This window comes from Hemitrygon akajei, chromosome 5 (assembly GCF_048418815.1).
Source record: "Hemitrygon akajei chromosome 5, sHemAka1.3, whole genome shotgun sequence".
NCBI classification, from domain to species: domain Eukaryota; kingdom Metazoa; phylum Chordata; class Chondrichthyes; order Myliobatiformes; family Dasyatidae; genus Hemitrygon; species Hemitrygon akajei.
Genome location: NC_133128.1, coordinates 180,839,912 through 180,855,816, shown reverse-complemented (window position 1 = coordinate 180,855,816; position 15,905 = coordinate 180,839,912). Strand labels below are relative to the sequence as shown.

The following is a 15,905-nucleotide window of genomic DNA, read 5'->3' as shown; positions in this document are numbered from 1 at the left end:
TGATCTATTCCCATTTTGACTCATATCCCTCAAGGTCTTTTCTAACCATGGACTTATCCAAGTGTCCCTTAAACATTATAATTGTTCCCAGCTCTATAGCTTCTCCTCACAGCTCTTCCTTACACCCAGACACTACGTGAAAATGTTGCTCCTTTGATACTTAAAACAAATCCCCCCTCACCCTACATCTATGCATTCTGATTTTTAGACTCTCATACCCTGAAAAAAAGACTGACCATCCATTATTTACTCCTCTCAAAATCCTATGCCTCAGGGAAACAAGTCCCAGCCTATTCAAGCTCTTTTTAAAACTCAAGCTCTCCAGTTCTGGTAAAATCCTAGTGAAGATTTCCTGCACTCTATCCAGCTTAATGTCCTCCATTGCAGATGGACATTTTGAACTGCACACCATTTAATGTCTCATATATAACAATGTGAGTTATTGTTCTTGGATCTACTACTTTTCACATTATATTCTCATGACCTGGAGGATGAGATTGATGGTTTTGTCTTCAGATTTGTGGATGATACCAAGATAGATGGAGAGGTGGTATTGTTGAAGAAGCAGGGGGTCTACAAAAGGACTAGGGCAGATTTGGAGAATGGGCAAAGAAGTGTAGAGAAGCATATCATCATGCATTTTGGTAGAAGGAATAATGGCTCAGACTATTTTCTAAATGGGGAGTGAATTCAGAAATCGGATGTGCAAGGGCACTTGGGAGTTTTGGTGCTGGATTCCTAAATGTTAACTTTCAGGTTGAGTTGATAGCAAAGAAGGCAATGCAACGTTAACATTAATTTCCGAATGACTAGAATACAAAAACAAGGGTGTAATGGTCAGAACACACTTGGAGTATTGTGAACAGTTTTGGGCCTCATATCTAAGAAATGATGTGCTGGCATTGGAGAGGGTCCTGAGGAGAGTTAGAAGAATGATCCCAGAAATGAAAGGATTAACAAATGGGGTGCGATTGATGGCTTTGAGTCTGTCCATGATGGAATTTAGAAGAATGAGTGGGGTCTCATTGAAACCTACTGGATATTGAAAGGCTTATAGTGAGTGGACATGGAGAGGATATTTCAAGATGAGGAGCAATTACTTTACCCAAAGAAATGTTATTCTGTGGACTTCATTGCCGCAGTTAACCATGGAGGCCAAATCACTGAGTATATTTAAAGTGGAGGTTGACATGTTCATGATTAGTAAGTGCATCAATGGTGGTGTAGTGGCATCAGCACTGGACTTCGAGGCACGTGGTCCTGGGTTCGAATCCGGCTGGCTCCTTGCACATTTTCCATCTGTGCTGGGTTGAGCTTTGAGCTAGCAACTCAGCCTCATAAAAAAACAATCAAATGCTTACAGAAACAGCAAAACAAAAGCTGCCCAATGCGTCACAAGGCATGAAAAAGAACAACAAGTGGTCAAAGGTTATGGGAACAGGAGAATAAGAGGGAAAACAAATGAATGGCACAGCAGACTCAATGGGCTGACTGGCTAATTCTGCTCCTGTCTTATTGAAAAATGAAACTAAGGTTGCATAATCATTGTAAATCATTTGACTCTTCACTTGAGAGGTAATCCGTTAAGAGGATTGCTTCTGCGTTATTGACTCTTCCAAAGTTGATAAGTAATGGGAAGTGTTACTATTCTGCAAATTAAGCGTAAAATATTTTGACTTGGATATGCAACCAGTGTTTTAAGAATTACAGATTAAATCCAAAATACATGTAACTACAGCATATTTAAAGACGGAACATAAATTGGCACCAAAACCTTTGATGTTTCCTTCCTCCCATTTTGAGTTCAAAAAGTGATAAATTTCCTTTGCCCCATTGCCCATAACCATCTGTAGAGATATATTAAATTCTGCAAACAGCTGCAGCCAGGTTAAAATGAATGCATGCAACACACAGTTCCAACAATGAAAATTTATTATTCAATTTATCAACTGCATTTCTAAGCTACAAGCAAAAACAAAATTACAAATACAAATCACATTTTGCTAATACCTGTTGGCCTCCAATGGAAGGATTTTTCAGTTGAGCTGCTGGGAGAGGTTGGGGTGGTGGGAAGAAAAAAAAGAAAAAAGTTCATTCAAAAGGCATATTACAGTTGTAATGCACCATAGGAACTACACATATACCTGTCTCATTGAATTCTAAACTGAGGACCTTTTTGAATGGTAAAAGTTCATTTATATTCTGGGATATTTAGGTTTCTATATTTACACGAATGAAGCTCCTGGATTTCAATTAAAATTGTTATTCAACATTTGTAAAAAAAGGTTCACCAAGAAATAAACAAGAGGTTAAAATAACATTCATTTCTTGTAATTCCCCTTTGCAACCTTTTCCTCTATTTTGCTTTCCAATGTAATCCCTGTCACTTGACCCATTACTTCCTTCTACCCCATTACTTTCTTTGTTCTCAAGGGATATGGGGAAAGTGCAAATATATATAGTAACATCACAGAGAAGCTAACATCTCAATCAATGGGGAAAAGAAAACTAAAGGTATAAATTTTCTTGTTTACTCCTTATTATGTCTTTCCTTGTCCCTATATGAGGGGAGATTGATAAGTTTGTGGCCTAAGGTAGAAACACATTTATTTTTCAACATAGTCCCCTCCTACATGTACACACTTAGTCCAGCAGTCGTGGAGCATACGGATCCCTTCTTTGTAGAAGTGGTCCACAGCGGGGTGATTGATAAGTTTGTGGCCTAGGGTAGAAGGAGATGAGTTAAACAGCTCTCGTTAAATGCACATGCAGTTCAACTCTTTGAGTGATAATGCGGAAAGTTTGAAGTTAGTAACTCATCTCCTTCTACCTTAGGCCACAAACTTATCAATCACCTCATGCTGTGGACCACTTCTGGAGGTCCAAGACGCCAACTTCTACAAAGAAGGGACCCGTATGCTCCATGACCACTGGACTAAGTGTGTACATGTAGGAAAAATAAATGTGCTAGGTTTTCTAAAATTGACTCCTTCTACCTTAGGCCACAAACTTATCAATCACCCCTCGTACATATTCTGAACATGCAACACAGACTCTTACCAGTTCTGATGGAAGTAAATTCTATCTGCTGACTGAGTGTTTTCTACTTTTAATTCAGCACTCAAAGTATGACAATAAGAAAGGGAGATTTCCATTTTTGCATAATTAGTGGTAGAAGTCTATGTAATGAATTAAAATGGACAACGCTTCCAGTACACAATCCTGAGATGGACAAAGTGAAAATCAAACACTAAAGATGCTGGAAATGTAAAGTGAAAACATACTCAGCAGGTCAGGTTGTGTCTGTGGGAAGACAAGCAGAGTTAATGTTTCAGGTTAAAGAACCTTAATCAGAACTGGAAAGAAGACAAAAGAAGCTTGTTAAACTGCGAGGAGGGTGGGGTGTCTCTGACAGAAGGAAATCTGCTGAGCATGGAGATAAACTGTAAAAAAAAAAGGTTATCTGATAAATGAGTGAATGGAAACAGAGAGTGAGAACATAGAAAGAGTGTTACAAAAAGGCAGTGCAGGAAGGCATGACTGCCAGTTGAGGTCGAGCAAATCTTCCACATCCAGATGATTCTAATACTGATTTCTACAATTTCAGGTAACTTGATTTCTCTGTTGTACATCTGTGATAATGGTTCACCTTTTCTGTTTCCTCCCCCATTCTCTTTATCTTTTCATTTTTGCCCTCTGGATTCAGAACAATTCAATCTGATAAATATTATAGAATCCATTCATGGAAATTTTGGGAAAAATAATATTAACTTATGAAACATGTCAGGAACCACAGAAACAAAGCTATCAATGTGCAGAATCACTGTTATATTTTTCCTTCTGTAAAGAGCTAAGTGTTGGGTATACAATGGGTGCTCAGCACAGAAGTTCAGTGAGTCCCATTTGATAGAAACACATCATGACTACAAAATATACAAAAAAACCCATCTTGGGATTGCATGAATTGCCTTGATTTTAGAATTTCAACTTCAGGGTTTTATATGTTGGGTTAGAAAAGGGCAGCCTTCAGCCTTCAATGAATAAAAAACAGAAAAGCTGCATGCTGTCAGACATTTCAGGTGACAGAAAAGTGTATAAAGGTGTCAATAAATAAAACATAATGTATAAAATATATAGTACTATACAAGGAAACAATTACAAAACATTGTGCACTAGCTAAGGAATGAAGACATACAAACAAGCTGGATGAACTCAGCAAGTTGGGCAGCATCCATTGAAATGAGCAGTCAATGTTTTGGGCCGAGACCCTTTGTCAGGACTGAAGAAGGAGGGGGCAGGGGCCCCATAAAGAAGGTGGGGGGAGGGTGGAAAACCAATCAGAGGAAAGATCAAGGGGTGGGGGAGGGGAAGCAGGGAGGGGATAGGCAGGAGAGGTGAAGAAGGAATCTAAGGAGAAAGCACTATGGGTAGTAGAAGAAGGCAGAATCATGAGAGAGGTGATAGGCAGCTAGAAGAGGAGACAGAGTGAAAGTGGGATGGGGGAAGGGAGAGGGAGGGAATTACCAGAAGTTGGAGAATTCAATGTTCATGGGCTGGAGGCTACCCAGATGGTATATGAGGTGTTGCTCCTCCAACCGGAGTTTGGCCTCATCATGGCAGTAGAGGAGGCCAAGTATGGACATATCCGAATGGGAATGTGAAGCAGAGTTGAAGTGGGTGGCAACCGGGAGATCCTGTCTGTTGTGGTGGACGGAGCAGAGGTGCTCGACGAAGCAGTCCCCCAATCTACGTCAGGTCTCGCCGATGTAGAGGAGGCTGCACCGGGAGCACCAGATGCAATAGATTATCCCAACAGACTCTCAAGTGAAGCGTTGCCTCACCTGGAAGGACTGTTTGGAGCCCTGAATGGTGGTAAGAGAGGAGGTGTAGGGACAGGTGTAGCACTTACACTCGCAGGGATAAGCACCAGGTGGGAAATCTGTGGGGAGGGGCGTGTGGACCAGGCAGTTGCGGAGGGAATGATCCCTGCGAAAAGCAGAGAGGGGTAGAGAGGGAAAGATGTCCTTAGTGGCGGGGTCCTGTTGAAGGTGGTGGAAGTTGTGGAGGATAATATGCTGGATCCGGAGGCTGGTGGGGTGGTAGGTGAGGACAAGGGAAACACGGTCCCTGTTGTGGTGATGGGAGGATGGGGTGAGGGCTGAAGTGCGGGAAATGGAGGAGATGCGGGTAAGGGCATCGTTGATGACGGCAGAAGGAAAACCACGATTCTTAAATAAAGCAGCTCTCTCCATCCGCCACAACAGACAGGATCTCCTGGTTGCCACCCACTTCAACTCTGCTTCACATTCCCATTTGGATATGTCCATACATGGCCTCCTCTACTGCCATGATGAGGCCAAACTCAGGTTGGAAGAGCAACACCTCATATACCGTCTGGGTAGTCTCCAGCCCCTTGGTATGAGCACTGAATTCTCCAACTTCTGGTAATTCCCTCCCTCTCCCTTCCTCCATCCCACTTTCACTCTGTCTCCTCTTCTAGCTGCCTATCACCTCTCTCATGATTCTGCCTTCTTCTACTACCTATAGTGCTTCCCCTTAGATTCTTTCTTCACCTCTCTTGCCTATCCCCTCCCCCACCCCTTGATCTTTCCTCTGATTGGTTTTCCTTTCTTCCCCCACCTTCTTTATGGGGCCCCTGCCCCCTCCTTCTTCAGTCCTGACGAAGGGTCTTGGCCCGAAACGTTGACTGCTCATTTCAACGGATGCTGCCCGACCTGCTGAGTTCATCCAGCTTGTTTTTACGTCTTGATTTGACCACAGCATCTGCAGTGTACTTTTTGTTAGCTAAGGAATGAAACAAGCTAAGGAAAGGAAGATACATTTCAACCTTCTACACTCAACATATCCAACTTAGTGCAGTAATCAACAGTCATAAAGAATGCAGAGCCATCTATCCCAAAGAGCTCCAATAGACTTATCCAGCAGACTGCAAACTTAGTGTTCAGTTTGAGGCTCCAAGAATCAAAATCAGGTTTATATCACTGGCATGTCATGAAATTTGCTGCTTTGCAGCAGTAGTACATTGCAATACATAATAAAAACCTATACATTATGATACATATACATAAAAAATTAAATAAATAGTACAGAAAGAGATGAAAATAAGATATAGAGGAAGTAAAGGTTCATGGGTTCATTGTCCATTCAGAAATTTGATGGCATAGGGGAAGAAGCTGTTCCTGAAATGTTGAGTGTGTGTCTTCACGCTCCTGTACTTCCTCCTTGATAGTAGCAATAAGAAGACGGTAGATCTTGGGTAATGGAGGTTCTTAACAATCGATGCTGCCTTTTTGAAGCATTGCCATTTGAAGGTGTCTGGGATGCTGGGGAGACTTGTGCCCACTATTTTGCTGCCTGAGTTTACAATTTTCTGCAGCTTTTTCCGATCCTGTGCACTGGCCCCTCCATACCAGACTGTGATGCAACCAGTTAGAATGCTCTCCCCATGATACATCTATAAAAAGTTGCAAGTGCCTTTGGTGACATAAAAATTCTCTTCAAACTCCTAATTAAATATAGCCACTGCAGTGCCTTCTTTGTAATTGCATCAATATGCTGGGCCCAGGATATATGCTCAGAGATGCTAACAGCCAGGAACTTGAAACTGCTCATCCTTTCCACTTCTGATCCTTCGATGAGGACTAGTGTATGTTCCCTTGACTTCCCATTCGTGAAGTCCACAATCAGTTCCTTGATCTTAATGACACCGAGTTCAGGGTCGTTGCTGCAGAAAGAGATGAAAATAAGATATAGAGGAAGTAAGTGTTCATGGGTTCATTGTCCATTCAGAAATTTGATGGCATAGGGGAAGATGCTGTTCCTGAAACTTTGAGTGTGTGTCTTCATGCTCCTGTACTTCCTCCTTGATGGTAGCAATAAGAAGATGCTCAACCAGCTGATCTATCTAGCTCCTGTATGCCTCATTACATGAAATTCAGCCAACCAGAGTTGTGTGGTCAGCAAATTTATAGATGGTGTTTGAGTTGTGCCTAGCCACACATTCATGGGTGCTGAAAGAGTAGAACAGTGGGCTAAGTATGCATCCTTGAGGTTTGTCTGTGTTGATGGTCAGTGAGGAGATGTTATTTCCAATTTGAATCAACTGTGGTCTCCTGGTAAAGAAGTCAAGGATCCAGTTGCAGAGGAAGGAACAGAGGCCCAAGGTCTGGAATTTGATGATTAAAACTGAGGTATGATAGTGCTGAATACTGAACTGTAGTCAATAAACAGCAGCCTGACCAGGTGATCCAAGGCCAAATGGAGAGCCAGCGAGATTGCATCTGCTGTAGATCCACTGTGGAGATAGGCAAATTGCAGCTCTTCCAGGTTCTTGGTTCAGCAGGATGTGATTCTAGCCATGACCAAGCTCTTAAAGGGCACTGCGGTTAGCATGACGCTAATACAGATCAAAGCACTGGAGTTTGGAGTTCAATTCCGGCATCATCTGTAAGAAGTCTTCCCTGGTCGTCCTCCTTGTGCAATCTGTGGGTTTTGCCTGTGCGTTCAGGTTTCCTTGCACTGTCCAAAGATATACCAAGTAGGTTAACACATACAAACAAGCTGGATGAACTCAGCAGGTCGGGCAGCATCCGTTAACCTACCAAGTAGGTTAACTGGTCATGGTAAAGCATCCTGTGATTAGGCTAAGGTTAAATCAGGGTTGTTAGGTGGGTGCTGGGGTGGCACGGCTTGAAGGTCCAGAAGAGCCTATTCTGCACTGTATCACTAAATAATAAAAAATAAATAAATAAAGCATTTCATCACAGTAGATGTGAGCACCTCTGGGTGATAGTCATTGAGGTAGCTCACCCTGCTCTTCTTGAGCACTGGTATGATTGTTGCCCTTTTGAAGCAAATGGGGAACTCCAACTGCAGCAGTGAGAGATGAAGATGTCCTTGAACACACCCGCCATTTGGTTGGCACAAGTTTTCAGAGCCGTACCATATGCATCATCAGGGCCTGACACCTTGTGAGGGTTCACCCTCTTGAATGATGTTCTGACGTCAGCCTTCAAGACAGAGATCTAAGGAGATTGAAGCCTGTGTAAAAATCTAATGCTACAACATTGAAATGTTACATAATTTGATAAACTTGCACTTTTTAAAAGTAGGGATAATCTGAACACATGATCCATGACTGTTACCAGAATGGCAAAAAAAACCTATAAAATTTTAAGTTAAGTCAGGAAAGGACAAGGAGATTTGGATTGAAGCTGACCTGCAATTTACATCTAATATCAAGAAATCCATTTTCACTCAGAATTCACCACTTGAAATAGGTCATCAAATATGCACGGACAGCAAGCAAAACATGAGGAAACATTTAACAAGTAACTGAAATTGGTGAATGACAGTACATTGAACTTTTGAGGAATGAAACTACTGGCTTTACTAATCCACAATCATCTAATAAGCAGATACAGTCTCATGACAAGCAACAATACACTAGCTGATTTTCAGAATCAGCATATAGATTGAGGCAAAGCTGGTCAAAGATCTCCCAGCTGTCTAAGGTCAATGAATCACAGCTAAGAACATGCCCCTTGTCCATTGGCCCAGTAGTCACTAAAAAGCAATTCTTTTTGCAAACAAAACTCACAATCACACATTGTGAACACCAAATGCAGCACATTAGAAGTGCAAGTGTTTTGTGACTTCGCCTGGAAAGACTGTATAGTGGGAAGAGGTGAAAGCACAAGTGTTACATTTCTTGTGATTGCAAGGGAAAATGCTGTAAGAATGTTCCAACATGATTCTCTACCAATGATTTTAAAATGTGCATGAGCAAATTTTCAACCTTGTCCAAAATCTGAACCTGGGGAAAACTACCTAGAATAAAAATTCTGGGCATCACTGATTGAAATTATGAGGCAAGTTTAATAATGCTAGCCATGTTTATTTTGAGAAGGCAGACAGATGGCACCTATTAAAAACTGCCTTGATCAGTTGGACATTTATGTGTACCATCTGCTTTATGATGCTGTTTTTAAGATGGGGGCTGAGGAATCTAAGAAATGCCATTCATGGAATGTTCCACAACCAATGGACTCACTTGCAAGGACTTTCCATCTCATGTACTTGATATTTATTGCTTACTTATTTATTTTTTTGTATTTGCACAGTTTGTTGTCTTCTACACTCTGGTCGAACGTCTTTCATTGATACTGTTATGGTCATTATTCTATAGATTTAGTGAGTATGCCCACAATAAAATGAATCTCACGGTTGTATACGGTGAGATACATATACTTTGATAATAAACTGAACTTCTCATGGGAAGAGCCAATCGTAGTTTTCCTTGGTAGAAAGTCTTACTTCAGTATGTGACAAGACAGAAAGTAAGGTTCTCCAAAACCTTGCCCTGACTCCTTCCCGAGAACTTACTCACAGATTTGGAATGTCAAAGTTATCAGATTATTCTGCACTAAAATTCCTGGGAAGACATGTGATAGAGCTCAAACCTGTCTAGATTTCTCAGCTTTTATTTAGTAAGGACAGGGAGTGGGATGAAGTGGGGGAGGATCCAGGGTCACCTGAGCCTACACAGTGTTATATCAATTGTTTCATTTTTAAAAGTTTCTCTGATGTGTTTTTGAATATATTGGGCATTTCATGCATTTATATCTTTGGCAGATGGCAAATTTGGGGCAAAGCTAGAAAATGGGATTCTTCGGGCTAGCTAGGCAGGGTCTGCTAAGTATGAGTATACGGAGACCATCAATAATGGATAGTGATTCTAGGTTATAGAATCAGGCAATAAAGATTTGGCTCTTATATTTTTAAAATATTTTTTATCCAAAATGATATTCTGCCAGGAAATTTCTGGTCAACCTTGGAGAAAAAAATGTTAAAGGATTCATGCAATATAATATTTTTTATTTTGTCCCAAATTAAATAGAACAAAGTTAGACATAGAGTACAAGTTTGTTTCCCCTACAGAAGGCTACAATAAAGACATTGCTTGCCATCTAGCAACTTCGGATCTGTGTTAAGCAGAACTACCTCAATTAAAAAAACATTCAAAGTATAGAGCTATTACACCCCATTTTAATGCCATCAATCCCACCTTAATCATTAGAACACTGTATAATTCTGCATCACATGTAATACTGCATGTCCAGCATTGTATATGGATACCAATGACAGCCAGTCTATGCTAGGCTGGTATGGTGACAAGAAAATGCTGCTTTCATCAATGCTCCCTTTGTTAACTCTTATGCATTTTAGAAGCACTATGCTCCCTGTGTTAGCTGTTACTATGTTCTCTTGTTGAGCTGTTTTTTATTTACAAGTACAGAGTTTATATTAGGTAATTGACTTACCAATTTGCTTTGGCATGTGTTCTACTTTTGATGGAATTAAGATTCCCAATAATACCAACTACTTATCAATATAGTATCAATAATACCAACTATTCATCAGTTTGGATTTAGTTTTTTCATAACACAATAGGGAATAACTTTTGAAGCTAGAGGGTTACTGTTCAGGACTTCCCTAAAAAGCTTTTTAAGAAGGCTGAAATTCTGTTTGAACATTTCACTATTTCCCCACACTGGAATGTTCAAACGTAAAAACCAGCAATTTAACAAAATCATGTCTTCTTGCTGAGAATTCATCAAACTTACTGTATGAGTGAAAATAAAACTATTCAGGCAATTCATATTGACTTGATAAACACTTAGTAAAGGCAACTAAAGTCATTACCATAAAAGACTTTTCTTCCCCCATGGAAATAAAACATGAATTGAAAATGTTGTTTCATTGACAGATGATTTGTACAGAGAAGAGTCAGTAACATTTGGCTTACTCAGGCAAAACCAGGTATAATTAAAGCAAAAAAAACAAAACACAGGTCTGTACCTGACACTTGCGCCACTTGGTGATTCAGTTCCCAGCTTGCATCTTTCAAGCTGATTTGCAACAATCTGCCGCTCCAACTCTAGCTCTCTTGTAAGCCTTTCAAATTGGAGCTCCTGCATCAAAGAGAAAAAGATAGTAAGTTCAACAAGCTAAGTAATATGAAACAAAAATTGATTTGATTCTGTTGCATGCCTGAATGAGTTCAAATTTACTTTAACGGCTGCATTCTACTTTGTCGGAAAACTGTTTATTCTCTTTTTACTCCTCCTACTCATTATCAACATCTATCCCCTGTGGCAAAATAAATCTCTTGTCAAAATCCTAATTTGTTGCATTCAGATTCTGAGATCTTAGCAAAAGATCAAACATTTCCTAATAATCTTACACACATACCTCTCAGCAATTACATGCAGCGTTCCAACAATCACTACTACTGCAGCATGCAGTATATGACATGGTGGCTTGAACATAGAAATCCTTCAATTTTGTCTTTAAATGGAGGAAAAGACATCATCTACGCTTCCCTAGTGGTTATTTCCCATATTTTTAGCAATTTAAACTTATTTTCAGTGCATAAATCAGCTAAAATGTCTATACTGATACCACTGTTGCAAGTAATTCCTGCCTGTTAAAAATATATTTTCAGACTACAGAGAGGGAGAGGGAGAGACGGAGAAAAAAACCCTCTGAACTCTATTGGCCAGATTCAGCAGCATAGCTTTACATCATAATAGCACCCTTCCCTAAAGCTGATCACATGTAAACTGTGCTGGAGAGAGATGAATACACAGGATTTGCAATCTGAAGACACTATTCATATAGTGTCATAAAAAAGTATCAGAAAGCATAATGTACAATGTTAGGCTTTATCAGGAATCCAGATGCATACAAATAAAACTAGTTATTTACCTAATCATTTAGCAACAATATCTAATACCATTTTACTGCCATGATAATAGTTCTCATGCATACTAGATACAAACAGAAAGCAATAATCTCAATTGATCTGAGGGTCAATCACAATTTTATTTTTATTCCAGACACAGTTCCGCTTTAATCTATTCATTGGTAGGGTGCAGAGGAGCGGAATATGCAATGAGCAATTGTACTATTTGCTGCCAGAGAAATACATACTGCCAATATCCCTGTTGAGGCAGAGGTTGTTAAGGAGGAGGTTTCAATATCTGTTTGTGCTGAAAATAAACAAATCTCTTAATCTGTTTGTAATACTTGGTGTGGAGATGGGCACGGAGTTGGCACATCATGTCAAGGGCATGCCATCATACTCTAGACCGTCCAAGAGAATGATGGTCTTAAGAGAACAGGACAGTGGTAATAGTTACACCTTTGACCACAAAGTGGTTCAGAACAAACCCAATAATTACAGGCTGGTCAGAAACTATATTCATGATGCAGCTGATAGAAACATAATGAGTTCAATAATAAATAGGGAATAGGAAACCTTTGAGTTAAATCAAGGAGATTCAGCATGGATTTATTAAAAAATCTGTTTTATTTTTGGAATTGAATTTTTGTTGAGGTAACAAGAGAAAGTTCATGAAAGCAAACTACTAAATGTCATTGTTATTGATTTCCAGAAGACATTCTGCATGCTGTGGATACAGAGGAGATGATAGACTGCATAGCAGGAGAGAAATTTCTAAAGAAGCGAGTGGGGTCAGTTGGAACATTCTGTGCGCCACTGTTCCTGAGGAGATGTTTGAGTGTGTGTAATTAGGCCCTTGTTAAGGTCCAATAAAAAGGAGTTAAGTTTAAGCAGAGTGACCATTGTGTGAGTGGGGAGTTCAGACTGACTCATAGAAGCTCCAATGAGGAGAGGCAAAGGCTGTAGGCACATTTCTTTTTCATTTATGTTTTCTTTCTTTCTTATTGCATAGTTAGAGCAATGGGGATACCAGACAGGATAGTGGCATACTCCTCTTGCAGGATGTGGAAAGGCAGAGACCTTCAGTGTTCCTGTTGACGACAATGGCAAGAAGTGGATGTAGATGCAGCTCCTTTCAGACCATGTTAAGGAATTAGAGCTGGAGCTGAATGAACTCTGGATCATTTGGAAGGCTGAGAGGTTGATCGAAGGGCGACACAGGGAGGTAGTTACACCCAACATGCAGGACGCGGTCAAATGGATGACTGTCAGGAGGGGAAAAAGCGGATAGGCAGCCAGTGCAGAGTACCGCTGTGGCGGCTGTTCTCCTCAACAGGTATACAGCTCCCCCTCAGAAGGGAAGGGGGAGAAGAGGCAAGCCGTAGTGCTAAGGGGAACAGACAGGAGGTTCTGTGGACAAGAAAAAGATTCCTGGATGGTATGCTGCCTCCTGTGTGACAGGGTCAGGGACATCTTGGATTGAGTCCACAGCATTCTTAAGTGGCCCACATCAGTACCAATGAAATGGACAGGAAGTGTGGCAAGGTCCTGCAAAGTGAGTTTAGGGAATTAGGTGCTAAGTTGAAGGATAGGACTGCCAGGTTTGTGATCTCAGGATTGCTACCATGCTACATGCTAGTGAGGCCAGAAGTAGGAAGATCATACAGTTTAACAATTGGCTAAGGTGATGGTGTAGGAGGGAGGGATGCAGATTTTTAGATCATTGAGCTCTCTTCCAGGGAAGACGGTATGCACCTGATCTGAAGGGGGACTAATATCCTCGCAGGAATGTTTGCTAGTGCTGCATGGGTGAAAGGGGGTGGTTTAAACTACAACTGCAGGGAAGTGGGAATCAGAGTGCCAGTGCAGTTAGTGGAATGGTTGTGGAGAAAGACAGTGTTTAGCCTACATAGAAAGTCAGGAATCGAAAGATTACGCATGGTGGGACTAAAGTCATGAGTTGTGTATACTTCAGTGCAATGAGTTTTATAGGAAAGGTAGATGAGCTTAGGCCACAGATCAGCACAAGGCATTATGATGTTAGAGCCATTAATGACACTTAGTTGCAAGAGGAGCAGGACAGGAAGCTCAATATTCCAGGGTTCTGCTGTATTAGATGTGATATTGCTGGAGGATTAAAAGGGAAAGGGTGGCAGTACTAGTCAGGGAAAATGACAGTGCTCAGATGGGACATCCGAAGAGCTTGTCCATTGAGGCTGCCAGAGTGGAACTGAGGAATAAGAAAGGGATTACCAACAGTCTGCAGGAGTAACAAATTTGTAGAGATATTGCAAAATGTTGAGAGAAACGTAAGGTTGTGATAAATAGGTGACAATAGACTGAATCTGAATCTGAGGTGATTTTAACTTTCCACATATTGACTCGGGCTCATATACTCTAAAAGGCTGGATGGGACAGAGTTTGTCAAATGTGTTCAGGAGAGTTTCCTTAATCAGTACATGTAAGTCCAACTAGAGAGAGTGCGATACTAGATCTATTAGGGAATGACACAGGGCTGATGACGCTTTGGGGGAACACTTTGCATCTAGTGATCATAATGCCATTGGTTTCAGAAAGCATCTGGCAAGTGTGGATTGAGACAGATTGTTCTCTGGTAGCAATGTACTTGATAAGTAGGAGACATTCAAAAGTGAAATTTTGAATACAGAGTTTATATGTTCCTGTCAGAATAAAAGACAAAGATAACAGGTTTAGGGAACCTTGGCTTTTGAAAGATTTTAGGACCTGGTTAATGAAATGGAGGTGCCCAGCAATTATAGGCAAGAAGGAGCAACTGAGGTACTTGAGGAGTATAAGAAATGCAAGAGAACAGTTAAATCAGGAGGGTTAAAAGATGGCACAAGGTTGCCCTAGCAGAAAAGGTGAAGGAGAATCCCAAGGACTTCTACAGCTATATTAAGAGCAAAAGGATAGCAAGTGACAAAATGGTCCTCTGGAACAGTAGAGTGGTATTCAATGCATGGAACCGAAAGAGATGTGGGAGTTCTTGAATGAATTTTTTGCATCTATATTTCTCCGGAGACAGACACAGAATCTACAGAAGTGAAACAAAGCATGAGTGAGGTCATGGATGGTATATGGACTAGACAGGAGGAGGTATTTGCTGTTTTGAGGAAAATTAGGGTGGGTAAATCCAGAGATTGACAAGGTGATCCCTCGGACCTTGTGTGAGGCCTTTGCAGAAATTGCAGGGGCTCTAGCAGACATATTCTAAACATCCTTAACCATGGAGAAGTGCTGGAGGATTGGAGGATAGCTAATATTGTTCTATTGTTTAAGAATGGCTCTACAAATAAGCCAGGAAATTATAGGTTGGTGAGGTGACATTATAAGTGAGAAACTTAGTGGAAGGTATTCTACAGGACTGGATATATAAGTACTTGGACAGGCAGGGACTGATTAAGGAAAGTCAACATGGCTTTATGCATGGTAAATAAATGTCTCACCAATCATAGTTTTTCAAGGAAGCATTCAGGAAAGGATGAAGGCAAAGTTGTAGATGTTGTCTAAATGACTTTAGCAAGGCTTTTGAAAAGGTCCTTTATGGGAAGTTGGTCAAGAAATTTTGGTCACTCAGCATTCAAAGAGGTAGTAAACTGGATTAGACACTGGCTTTGTGGGAGAAGCTAGAGAGGTTGCCTCTCTGACTGGATGCTTGTGACTAATGGAGTGTTGCAGGGATCAGTGTTGTATCCATTATTGTGTGTAATCTATAATTAATGTTCTAGATGATAATGTGGTAAACTGGATTAGCAAATTTGTGGATGACACCAAGACTGGGGTGTAGTGGATAGCGGGAAGACTACTAAAGCTTGCAGTGGGATCTGGACCAGCTAGAATAATGGCAGATGGAATTTAATGCAGACACATGTTTGGAAGACAAACCAGAGTACGACTTACACAATGAGCAGTAGGGCACTGAGGAGTGCAGTAGATCTGGGAATACAGATCCATAATTCCATGAAAGTGGTGTCACAGGTAGATACGGTAAGTAGATATAAAACGTTTTTGTCACATCGGCCTTCATAAATCAACGTATTGAGTACAAGAGTGGGAATGTTATACTGAAGTTGTATAAGACAGTGGTGAGGCCTAATTTGGAGTATTGTGTACTGGT

The 15,905-nt window shown here is 40.8% G+C and overlaps 1 protein-coding gene across 7 annotated transcripts in view; it reads right to left on the bottom strand.

Annotated features, from left to right (window-relative positions):
* pkp4 (plakophilin 4) overlaps positions 1-15,905 on the bottom strand; it is a 191,019-nt gene that overhangs the window by 109,959 nt on the left and 65,155 nt on the right. For 4 of the 7 annotated variants that reach the window (XM_073047360.1, XM_073047363.1, XM_073047364.1 and 1 more), the window contains 2 exons: positions 10,882-10,994; positions 2,011-2,048 (listed from right to left, as the gene is read on the bottom strand). In XM_073047360.1, coding sequence (XP_072903461.1) covers positions 2,011-2,048; positions 10,882-10,994 — 151 coding nt within the window. The remainder of the gene's footprint in view (positions 1-2,010; positions 2,049-10,881; positions 10,995-15,905) is intronic. The other 3 variants (XM_073047362.1, XM_073047366.1, XM_073047367.1) reach the window with 1 other exon arrangement.